Source organism: Schistocerca serialis, chromosome 2 (assembly GCF_023864345.2).
Source record: "Schistocerca serialis cubense isolate TAMUIC-IGC-003099 chromosome 2, iqSchSeri2.2, whole genome shotgun sequence".
NCBI lineage: Eukaryota > Metazoa > Arthropoda > Insecta > Orthoptera > Acrididae > Schistocerca > Schistocerca serialis.
Window position 1 is genome coordinate 986,111,412 of NC_064639.1, and position 12,903 is coordinate 986,124,314.

The 12,903-nt window shown below is 37.3% G+C and overlaps 1 protein-coding gene across 3 annotated transcripts in view; it reads left to right on the plus strand.

Annotated features, from left to right (window-relative positions):
- Window positions 1–915: 915 nt before the first annotated feature.
- The window catches only part of LOC126458410 (tRNA-uridine aminocarboxypropyltransferase 1), a 33,289-nt gene continuing 21,301 nt past the window's right edge, over window positions 916–12,903 (plus strand). The window contains exons 1-2 of one of the 3 annotated variants that reach the window (XM_050095428.1): window positions 916–1,272; window positions 7,201–7,341. In XM_050095428.1, the coding sequence (XP_049951385.1) occupies window positions 1,090–1,272; window positions 7,201–7,341 (324 nt within the window). In that variant the 5' untranslated portion in view covers window positions 916–1,089. Of the gene's footprint in view, window positions 1,279–7,200; window positions 7,342–12,903 lie in introns of all 3 variants that reach the window. The other 2 variants (XM_050095429.1, XM_050095427.1) reach the window with 2 other exon arrangements.

The following is a 12,903-nucleotide window of genomic DNA, read 5'->3' on the forward strand; positions in this document are numbered from 1 at the left end:
TTGAAGAAACTGTACTTTTTGCAGTAGAAAATTGGATGTACTGTGTTTTTTCAAAGTTTAGAACAAGCCCATTTGCAGGAAATCAATTAATGACTTTTTCAAAGACCTTATTTGTATAATTTTCGATTGCAGTTTCTTTTACTGGATTAATAATGATGCTTGTATCATCAGCAAACAGTGTCAGTTTAGCTCCTTGTTTCAGATAAGAAGGGAGGTCGTTCACATATATCAAGAACAAAAGGGGATCCGTGATTGAACCCTGTGGAACACCTAATCTAATTTCACCCCAGTTAGATGAAGTGGCAAACTTATTTAAATCACTTGACCCATATAAAGAAACTTCTTGTTTCCTGTATTGTAGGTATGACTTAAATTACTCATTGGTGACATTTTACTATTTAAAGACTGTATTATGTGAACAGTGAAATGGTATATTGCTGTCTCAGTGGAACAGCATTTTTGAAATCCGAACTGTAATTTACTAAGCATCCCATTACTGTTGAGATCGTTAACCACTGTTGAGTACATTAGTTTCTAGAAGATTTTTGAAAATACTGCAAGCAAGAATACTGGCCGATAATTATTGACATCTGTGTTGTCCCCCTTTTTGTAGAGAGGCCTGAGAATGGCATATTTTAACCCGTCTGGGAAAATACCAGACTTATAGCTAAAGTAGACATAAAATTCAATTGTGTCTTTATATCAACCTGTATCTGAAGACATATATAAATAACGAGGAACAAATGTAACCTTGCTATTTGTAAGAGTATCAATAGATTTAAATTGTGATGGCTAAAAAGTCTGTGTTCTAGAAGCCAATACAATAAAATAATTAATTAGTTAAAATATTAGCGCAGGGAAAATTCTGCCTTCTATTGCTAAATTCCTTGATCGAATATCCAGAGACGTTGATGTGTTGTTGTGTTTTGGTGTGAGCGATAGTTTTTAGTGTTTTTACAGTTAATGTATTTGCGGTTGTACAGTAGGTTTAACATTCGTGTTGTCGTCCTTATTTGTGAGCTGATTGAAGTGTTATTGTAGAACCCCAACACAAACCTGTTACCATTCCGTATACATTCAGAAACGAAAATGAATCCGAAGTTTCACCCTGCCCCGGACGATGATCCTTTCGAAGGTATGAAAATAGGTAACTGGATGATTTTGGACGATATCGATGAGCGAAGCAGCTGTAGTAAGTGCGGGAAGTCCAGAAAATATTTTTGTTACACATGTTATATTGCGGTTGATGAGTTACAATCTCGCATTCCTAAGGTAAAGGTGAGCAGATTATCACACCATTAAATAATTACAGCGATGAGCAGTGGTGTTATAATTTACCATACTGCCTGATTCCATAAATGAATCGGATTGCAGATTTCCATAAATCTTCCCACATTTTTAGCCTAGGCCTAGTCACTTTAATGGTTTAATTATCATTTGTTGGCTAGAGATTGTTGTGAAAGTGCATAAAAATGAGTAACTACTTTAATGCTAAACGATTTCTTCTGTGGCATACATTGTTTATTCAATTGGAAATTGTATCATTCACCAGACACAAATATTGTTCCAAAAGTGTGTCCAGTTTCTACTGCTTAGCTTGTGTTCAGTGATATTTTACAAGCCAAACATTTTTCAGAGTTATTACATTTAGTGACTAGCATGTGTCATGTAGCTGAGTATAAATATCTCATTTTATGAACAAATTACATGTTCAGTAACATTTTCAACTACTTAACAGTGCTCACAGCAGCTTACACGTATTAGCCCACCACTTCCACTGATCATCATATAAAACTTTACTGCTATTTGTGTTGCTACCTACACCAGGAAGTTGTGTATATACAAGAATATGTGAAAGAACCAAAATAGAAAATCAAATTGTGCCTTGGATACAGTACACCAGCTATTCATATATAAATATTCACAGCTAAAGAGCTTTGTGCTAATAAGCGCCAACATACAAGCAGTTTTGTGGAGATATAGAGCAGCTGGCCACTTTTTATCGAATTTTATTCATCCCCAGACACATTTTGATCTTATACCCATCTTCACTTGTTGTGATGTATTTATATCCTCATCAGTACAACATTTTTGCTGACTGTGTTGGTAAGTTGGCCACATGTTGAACGATACGCTGCATCAATTCACCAGTTAGGCTAAAAGTGTAAATGCTGTACCCATATGTACAAAATTAAGGTAGAAGTTAAAGAATAGAATGCAGCTGCAGCATTCAAATTGAAGCCAACAAAAGCATTGTATTGACGAATAATATATATATATATATATATATATATATAGAAAGTGCATATATATATATAACACCAATTGAAGATAGGTGAAAGCCCATAACACATCTTGGCATAAATAAAGGTCTGGAAAAAGTGGATAGTTGCTGTAGTTTTACAAGTTATTTAAGCCACTGCCACAGAACCCAACTACCACTAGGCATAACATGGATACATTGGAAATACGGAAGCGTCCGATCCCACCCGTCTGCTTTGACCCATGACGTCACAAATATGGCGGAAACAAAAACAAACACACACACTTTCCACAAGAAGCCTAATGACACCAACGGGACAAGCGCGGGAAATGGGGTGTTTTGGGTGGGGGGCAAACTAAATATAAACAAATTTAGACGCCTTGCGTAGCTACAACGTGTAAGTGAAGACAGCCATGCATGAATACCCACCCACCTCCCCAGGGGTCGTAACCCCTGCAACCCATAGAAGATAAAAATGCTTCAGTAGCTGATTAGTGTTTTTTGTCTTTTTTAAAAAAAAATCTCACGGGATAGAACGAACAGATCAGAAAGATAAATATAATAAACTAAAACAAAACTTCGAGGAAACAGATAATTAAAATAAGTAATAAGTGTTTAAAAAAAAAAAAAAATCTCACGAGATAGAACGAACAGATTAGAAAAGTAAATAAAATAAGATAAAACAGAACTGGAGACAGCCACACTCAAACCAAACACCGCGCCGTCGTGACGTCACACACGACAACACCCTTACGTCACGGGTCAAAGCCGACGCATGGGATCGGACGCTTCTGTCGACCCGGATACATTAATTTTTAAATAAAGAACAAAAATGTTTTGTTGGGAAAATTTTTGTAAATTCTGCTCTGAAAATGTTTTTTTCCTCCAACCTTGTGTTTAAGCAGAGTGTGCGTCACAAGACATGATTCTTAGATGATTCAAATGTCATTTCATTCGTTCCACAAGGAGAGCCCCAGAGTCGCATGTGTTGATGCTGTGATGCTTCGATCTTCGGCTCACATTTGTGGCTGTACGTGAAAACTATTTGAGTAGACTTTTGTACTATGCCTGTGGAGAGCTTTCTCATACAATTCAAATAGTAATTTCCTGTCATGTAAAAAATTTATTTTAAACACTGAAGTTTATTCCATAGCATAGGGTCGAGGCCCCAGTTATGGCCACATTAAGGGCAATTCGAGATACACCACATTTTTAGTATAGGAAGAAAGTATACGAATTACTTAAAAAAATTGTATCTATTGCTTCAAAGTCTACACATTACAACCATGTAAAAACAAATATTCTAAGTTATTTAACAAAAGCAGAAAAAAATATTGAAAAATAAATGGCGCATTTCCCCAGTTTTGGCCATGTTAACCCCACCTATGGCCAGTTGTTTCCCCACTTATGGCCACTTCATATTATAATAAAACTATGGCTAAAATAATTGTCAATCCATGTGCCAGAAAGTAATTTCTGCTTTATACAAGTATATAAGACAACAAACATACATCAAATAGGTAAAAGGTACAGAAACTGAATGAACAGAAAAAAAAATTCGTTAGGCAAAGAATTGTCCCAGTAATTACTTAAATCAATTTCCACACAAGTTTATTTCTCACGAGTATCAATGGAACCAGGGAACTTTGTTTTTAATGAACGTCCTTCTTGCATCAAGACTGGATCTGGCAGTTTCCCTATAATATCTTCACCCGTTATAGTCGAAACATCATTTGCAATGTATTCGAAACAAGTTTTCTGAACATTAGAACTTTTTAGGCACTGAATTTCATATTCAGAGTCAGAAAGCACTTTCAAAATTACAGATACATACTTAAAAATTGCAGGTCTTGTTCTTCTATTTCCTGTTAAACTAAATTTTACCAAAATAAAGTCCCCTACTTTCAAATTCTCACTCGAAGATAGTTTCACATTTTCTGGTATTTCATCTTCATCTCCTTCTACATAGTCATCGAAACTGCTTCCATTGTCCGTCCATTCTCGTTCCTCGGAAGAACTTGTTGGCCTATCACTTAACTCTTGTCTGTTTCTTGTTTTCCCCTTTTTTACGTGTGAGAATGCCAAGTGCTGCTCTTTGGACTTTAATTCCTTCATAGCTTTTCTCTTCCTTTTTTCCTGCTCCTTCTCCTGCTTCTCTTTTTCCTTCAGTTCATGATATTCCACCCACTTGTCACTAGTCACAACAGTGGGTGTATGTTCTTTCTTTCTCTTTGTGCCTCGTTGTTTAGGTTCTGGCCAAGTGATGACACTTTCAAAAACTGTTGCTAATGATTTTGGTGGTGTCACTTGGATACACACTGAAGATGGACTATGGTTGGATATTGGAGTAACTGAATTATGTGAAATACTGTTGGGGGTTGTTGATATATCTGCAGGAATAAGACTGTTGGTGGGTGTTGAAGGAATATCTGAATTGCGTGTTGAAAATATGTCAATATTATCAACATTTTGATTAAGTCTGTCTGCGTTTTGTGAAACATTCTCTGTTTGATTATCTTCAGAGGGAGGCGCTATGCTATCTGTCAGAATGTCATCAGTGTTACCACTAGCACCATGCATTTCAACCTCATCAGCTATTTTTCTCCAGAACTTGAAAAGTAATAATGCTTCTTGATTTCCTTCCCACTCATGATTGCTTCTCTTGGTTGCTCTGAACTCATCTAGAAGGACAGGATCAATTTGCTTTTCTATGTATGAGAAATGTCTCTGAAGTTACTCAATTGTCTGAACTGTGGTTGAGGCTGGTATACTACGAACAACTATCTTGCTGTAATCTACATTGTCCACATTAAATGGAAACAGACCAGTGGCCCTGAAACCAGCATGAATATTTGCCTCCATTTTAGGTTCTGTAATAATTTGTGACAGAACAGAAGGTACATCAGATTTTGAAATTTCAGTGCCATTATTTTCAAAACGCCATTTCTGAACAATCTTCTTCCACATTTTTTTCATAGGTCCAAAGACAGCTACATCTAATGGTTGCAAGATGTGTGTAGAATTGGGATGGAGAGCAACTAGAATGATCTGATTTTCCCTACAATATCGGCTCAAATGAAGTGTCAAATGAGAGCAGTGCCCATCTAAAAATATTACTACAGGCCGGGGAATTTCAGCTTCTTTCAAGAACGGATCAAATATATTTGTTATATACTCAAAAAAACTTTCACCTGTCATCCACCCATTTTCTGTTTTTCCAATGCCCCAGTTTGGAGGAGCTGCTTTCACCAATGATGCTGGAATCCTTGCATATTTGAACAGTGTTAAGGGAGGAGCAAATTTTCCAGCAGCATTCACTGCAAACAATGTAGTAACGTTATCTTTGTCAGAGTTACACGACTCTTCATAAACATGATGGCCACGAGGACCTATGATTAATTCCCCTTTAGGAGCCAGAAAAAAAGAAGTTTCATCCATATTAAAAATTCTATTTGGGTCATTTAACACATCTATATCATTTAAAGTGATGGATACTTCGTGAAACCAGTTTCTTATTTTCTCTTCTGTAACAGAACCTCTAGACCTATTGACATATTCTGCATGTTTTTGTGACAGAACCTTGTGCCTCTTAAGAAATCCATAATACCACTTTTTTCCAGGTCGATTGTTAGTAAATGTAGCCTTACAACTTTCCATATCTGCATTCTCAATAAGTTTGTGCACAGATGCACAGAGATTTTCTTTAGTAACTGGAAATCCCATGCTAGAACAGTCCAAAACCCAGTCCACCAATTTTTTTTCAATTTGTTGTCCTAAGACAGAATGTGGACCACAGTGCCCTGTAGATTCTTTTGGAGATACACCAGAAATTTTGTTTCTTAATGTTGTCCTTGGAACTTTGTACAACTTGCTTGCAGTAGCAACCTTCATTCCCTCATCAACAGCCTTTAGAGCATCTTTAACTTTGCTGGGAGAATACTGAAACTTCTTATTCTTTGGTTGACTCATTTTTCCTATAAATAATGCACAAAGATTTAGTTAAAGAATGTTGCATATTTGAATAGTGCCTATTGCATATTTTGTATCTTTCAAGCATAGGTAAATTAGTATGATATGCCAAGACAATACTAACAATGAGGTATATATTGATATAAAAATACCAAAAATATTTTAATAAGCCTATTTAAATAAAATTAGCCTAGTGTAATGTAGGACAGAACACTAATATTGATGTTTTTGTATCAGTTTTTAGAAGTGGCCAAAACAGGATACATATATGTCTCCACTTACGGCCACATTCGTGGCCATAACACGGAACCAGGGCTAAATATGGATCTGTTAATGGCCACTTACTTTTGATAACATGTTTTTAGGCTGAGCGATATAAAACTTAAAAGAAATGAAAATATAATGTCTTATCTTACCTCTGAACAGATTAAGTTTCTTCTGATGTTTTATTTAAACATGTAAAATACAAAAAAACAGATCATGTGTTGCTTAAAGAAAACTTCTGCAAAACCCAGCTTCTGCAACACTGATCATTTCACAAAATGATGTCTCCAAACAAAAACAGACAAAAGAATTATTATGTAGACAAATGAAGAGAGCCTTTCACAAAGTTTATAATAATCTATAGTAGAACTGGCTGGTATTCCAGAGAAGCTTAAAAATTAACCTTTGACATCAAGGTGGCCATAAGTGGGGTAGTGGCCAAAACTAGAGCCTTCACCCTACTAAGTATAAGGTTCTGACATCTTGAATTCCTGTGTAGCCATTAATAACTGAGTTGTGACAGTGTAACAACAGACAGGAATGTACTATAGTTATTTTATATGAAAAAGTTGGTAATGCAACAGATTTAAATTTTTTACAGAAATCCAAAAATATATAATAATTAAAATTATAATGTTATTACAGTTACTGATTCAAAATACATTAGTTATTTCTTTGAAGCACTAATCAGATGCATTTTACAGTTGCCGGTGAAGGTTGATATAATAAAACATGCGCGTGAAATTGATGGGAAAAGTACTGCTGCACATGCTGCAATTCTTGCTCCAGATGACGTAAAGATTTACACGTATCCAGATATACCACATTATGAAGAGGAAGAGAAGGTAAACTACATTTTCAGGTGTATTTACCATGCCAGCCTCTTGATTTAGTATTATATTGTTTTGTTTCCTGTAAAACTTGGGCTTCCACATATGCACTGATGCTATAAATTGTCACTTCTGGACATTGGACAATTGGTATAGTGTGCAATTTACCCGTTTTCTCATTCTGGTGTAGTCATAATCCTGCGTGCAGTGGTTTAAAATTGTCTGAATGCTACAGAACAAACATTTTTAAAAACGGTAATTTGGGTGGGGGGTCAAGAGGGATGTTCAATTCTAGTTGTCGACTTTGACCAGCGATGTAATGTAATGGCTGCGGTGATGTTACCTTTTTGGTGCTTATTCTCAAAGTTCAGTTAGTTGACAAAACCAGCAAATATGAAAGCAAGAAACCTAGTTGTAGTGGCACAGACTGATCTTTAGTTTATCCCAAGTTCTAGATTAAGTTGGAAGGTGAGATTTAATTATGAGTTGGCAAAAGCAAAGAATGTAAGAGTAGAAGACTTAGTTTGTTTATGATGTTACTGAATGTTTTGTACACCACGGGTCAGATCCGGTCACTAGTATTGAATATTTAACTTCATCCATAAATGGCTTTATTCATTTGGTTCCTATTACTTGTTGTTGAAAGCAGTCTTGCTCTTCTTGTAAATTAATAGTGAATTCCATTACAAGGGATTTTAAACAAAAACAAGTGGAAGGGAAATTGTATGGTGATGGGCTATTTAAGAGTGGCTGTGGGAATAATTCAAGGAGCTGTCTGTTTCATAATGAACATGTCAGTGTAGAAAACTTGTGGTGATTTTATTACTTGTGAGCTAAAAATAGCTTTGATGTGTACAGAAAGATAAGTTGTACAAAAAAGCAAAAAGAAAATTCATTACAACTCTTACAAGTTAATGGGTTAACTGCTAACAGGTTTCATTTTAAGAATAAGCTAAAGTATTGAGGAACAACATAAGAAAGAAAAATGCTGTATAAAATATTAGAGCTGGGAGGAGCACTTACGAAACAGGTTAAATTTTGTCATCTAGGAAATAAAATCACATATGTAAGCTGTTATTAGGTACCTTCAACTTATAACATCTCAGGTTTTTTTCTGTTACAAACTAATCATACGAAAACAGTGAAACTTGTCACTTCTTAACATAATCTCCATTCAGCCATAAACATTTTTCACACCAACACCGTGATTCCATAGCTATTGCAAACGCTTCTTTAGGAGTCTGTTTTGATCACCAGAAAATCGCTGATGCAGTAGTGTTAATATGCGACTGTGGAGTATGTGTTTCATTATTGCAAACAACCAAAAGTCTATAGCAGACAGCTCAGGTAACTAGAGAGCACGGGAAATCACCTCACCATTGTTGATAAGAAGAAACTGCAGTGTCTCGTTCGCCTGATGGGGTGGTGTGTTGTCTTGGTGAAAGAGAACACGTGCAGCCTTTTCAGTATGAAATGCTGTAGGTAGCTTATTCTTCAAAACATCTTGGTGGGATGCACCTGTCACCATAGTGCCTTTTGAAACAGAATGAGTAAGGTTTACGCCATTGCTGTCCCAGAATATGGCCACTTTAATTTTTTCAGCACTGGCACTTACCTGAAAGGTTTTTAGCGGCGAAGAGTGCATGTGCTTTCATTGAGCCGACTGGCGCTTCAATTCATGATTGAAAAACATCCTGCATGTCTCATACATTGTCACAATTGATGAAAAGGATGTCCTATTCTTGCCTCCGTTACATGTCAACATTGCCAGCAATGTGCCACATGCACAGCTTTGTCATCATCTGTCAGCATTCGTGGCACCCATCTCGTGGACCCTTTCCAAATTTTTAGTTATTCATGCAGGGTTGTGTGCACAGATCCTATGGAAATACCAACTTTGAAGGCAATGTGTTTCACACTCATTTTGCAATCCTCCAAAACAAATTTTTCCACATACTCAATCGTGTCATCAGACTGACTGGTGTGAGACTGACATTGTCTTGGTTTGTCGCCACACAACATTCTGCCTTCTTTGAACTGTCACACCCATGATTGTACGTTAGACACATTCATGACACCCTCACTGCATATCTCACTCAGCTGGCAGTGAAATTCAATCAGTGTCACAGGACACAAATGGAAGAAATGAATTATTACAAGCTATTCCTGTAATGAAAACATTATTTTAATTATCAAAAACAGTTCTCACTCACCACTGCCGCTAGAGTTCTGCATGATGTACTGTACAATGCTACCATTTCTGTCACACACTCACAATGAGTGCATGCATATTTTAAAACAAACTGCATGTCTCTGTCTGTTTCCAGTCCTGAGAAAAACATTGAAAGTGATATAATTTGAATGCATGTCATAGAAGAATTTAAGTGATTGGCTTGTACTATCTGACAGAAAGCTGCAACAATGGAATGTATTTTCTGATGTTATATATTGACCCTTAAGAAATAATAATAATGGCGGAATCTCTTTTACCATCAATCTACAGAAAAGGGCAAGTCGTTAAGTAAAACCTCTACGAACATTCTGTTGTTGAAGGATAGTAAAATGAAGCTTGATTGTGGATTACAAAATAAAGAAGTATTAGCCAAACTGAAGAAGTGACAGTATTATTACAAAAATGGAAAGGACTGACCTGAAACTTAGAAATTATGTAGATGTTTATTGCATTTTTTTTTCCTGCTACATGTACATCTATACTCCGCAAACCACTGTGAAGTGCATGACAGAGCATATGTCCCATTGTACCAGTTAGGGTTTCTTTCTACTCTGTTCACTTTTGGGGCATAGGAAGAATGATTGTTTAAATCCCTCTGTGTGTGCTACAAACTTAAGGGGTTGTAGTATATTCATAGGGTAATCTTTTCAAGCCAATTTTTGAAACTTTGTAAGTAGGCTTTCTTGGGATAGTTTACACCTATCTTCAAGAGTCTGCCAGTTCAGTTTCTTTAGCACCTCTGTGACACTCTGCCATGGGTCAAACAAACCTCTGACCATTCGTGTTGCCCATCTGTATATACATTCAATATTCCACATTAGTCCTGTTTGGTATAGGTCCCACACACTTGAGCAGTATTCTTAGAGTGGGTCACTCGAGTGATTTGTAAGCCAATTTGTGTATGTAGATTTATTGCATTTCCCCAGTATTCTACCAATAAACCAAAAACTACTGCGTGTTTTACCCATGACTGAGCCTACACTCAGGTGTTCGTACGGATTGTCTGATTCATTGGTATCATAGCCGTAGGATAGTGTGTTTTTCATTTGCGAAGTGTACAATTTTACATTTCTGAACATTTTGGTCTGAAACACAAGGAGGATTTGACGAATATAGCAGATGATTAATTTGGAAGATGTTCCATAAAATTTTGGGCGTGTAGCCGCATAAATTCAGTTTCTTCTTCTAACATTTTGGCTGAATACCATCCAGCCATCTTCAAAGTGAGCTGAGATGACTAACGCTCCAGCACTTGCTCCGTCCTTTTAAACTCGAGGGTCGAACCACTGCGTATGTTGCCAAAGGTACACAAGGCACCAGAGACGTCGATAGGTGGCAAAGAGGTGTAACATATGCATGGAAATTAAAACTATGGCTGCGCAGTCGATCCACACGGTGAAATTGATGTGTCATGGAGAGATGTACCGTCGGGAAGTCTTTACGATTTAATTACAGAAATTGCCGGATTCCATAATTTGTCCAAGCTTAAGCTGCTATCTCTATTAATTAAATTCTTCGCCAACCAACCTTCAGTTGCTTCTTTCACTACTTAGTCCCAGAAAGATAAAGTCGAGGATAAAATTTCGATATTATCGTACACCATAGAGTGCCCAGTGTCAGTACAGTGCTCTGCCACAGATTTATTAGGCTGTAAGAGACGGGTGTACCTGTGGTGCTCTGTGCATCTCTCCTAGACTGAACGTGTCATCTGTCCGATGTATGAATGACTGCAGTCAGCAGAACAAGTAAGATGCGAAACTTGTTGAGCAGTTATGAAGGCTCACACACAAAGGATTAACATTTCTGTGGCAGAGAGGCCTGCACTGTGTAAACTTCACCAGGATTCTGAGACAGTGGTTCTTCCAGCTGATAAAGGTAATGACACTGTCTTAATATCTTATGATGACTATCATGAAAAAATGAACAGTTTACTGAGTGACAGCAGATACCGGGAGACCAGTAAAGACCCCACCAACCAGGTGGTAAGGAAGACTGCTTTGCTGCTGAATGCCTCCCCCCTTCCACCAGAAGTTGTGTGAAGATTGAAACCAAGTGGTGCAATTCCTCGAAGGCTTTATGGACTTCTAAAGATCCACAAGAATGGTGTTCCTCTACGTCCAAAAGTGAGTAATATCGGCTTTCCAACCTATGATTGTGCCAAACACTTAGTGATGTTATTAAGGCCTCTGGTGGGAAAATACGCTCATCACATATATAGCTCTGTGGACTTCATTGACAAACTGAAATCACTCAAACTGAAAAATTCTTATATGTTAGTCAGATTCGATATAGTGTTGTTGTTCACAAAGGTTCCTCTTTCGGAATCGTTCTCTCTCATTAGAAAGACTTTCGATAAAAAGATTTCAGCTTTATTTGAACATGTTTTGACCTTGACATTTTATTATTCTATAATGAATTTTATGAACAGACTGATGGTATCGCCATCGGTAGTCCTATGTCACCCTTGGTGGCCAACTTTTTTGTGGAGGACTTCGAGGAGAAAGCGCTGGAATCTGCTAACTTGAAACCTACAGTGTTTTGGACATATGTTGGTGACATGTTTGTAGTGTGGCCCTGTGGTGAAGACGAGCTGAAAGAATTTTTAAATCATCTGAATTCTATCCACAGACAAATTCAATTCACAATGGAAATTGAAAAAAAATGGATGCCTTCCATTTTTGGATGTGTTGATACGGCGCAAAGATGATGGCACTTTGGGACATGCAGTGTATCGAAAACTAACCCATACGGATTTATATTTAAATGCAAATAGCTGCCAGCATCCTACGCTGACAATGAGTGCACTCAGAACTCTAGTACACAGAGCACACATCATTGCTGACAAGAGCAGTCTGGAAGACGAGCTTCTACACCCGAGAAGAGTTTTTGAAGCCAGTGGGTACTCTCCCCAGCAGATACGTAAGACACTACAAATGAAATCAACAGTGGACACAAGAAAAGCGGACGAAGACACGGACAGTTTTAAATCCATGGCTTTCCTGCCGTATGTGGAAAGCCTTTCAGCAAAAATAGGATGGTGGGGTTTATAAGATCCCCTGTGAGTGTGGCCATTCATACATCGGACAGACGACACATACAGTCCAGGAGAGGTGCACAGAGCACCGCAGGTATACCCGTCTCTTACAGCCTAATAAATCTGCAGTGGCAGAACACTGTATTGACACTGGGTATTCTATGGTGTATGATAATGTCGAAATTTTATCCTCGACTTTATCTTTCTGGGACTCAGTAGTGAAAGAAGCAATTGAAAATCCGTTGGCGACAAATTTAATTAATAGAGATAGTGGCTTCAGCTTGGACAAATCATGGAATCCGGCAGTTTC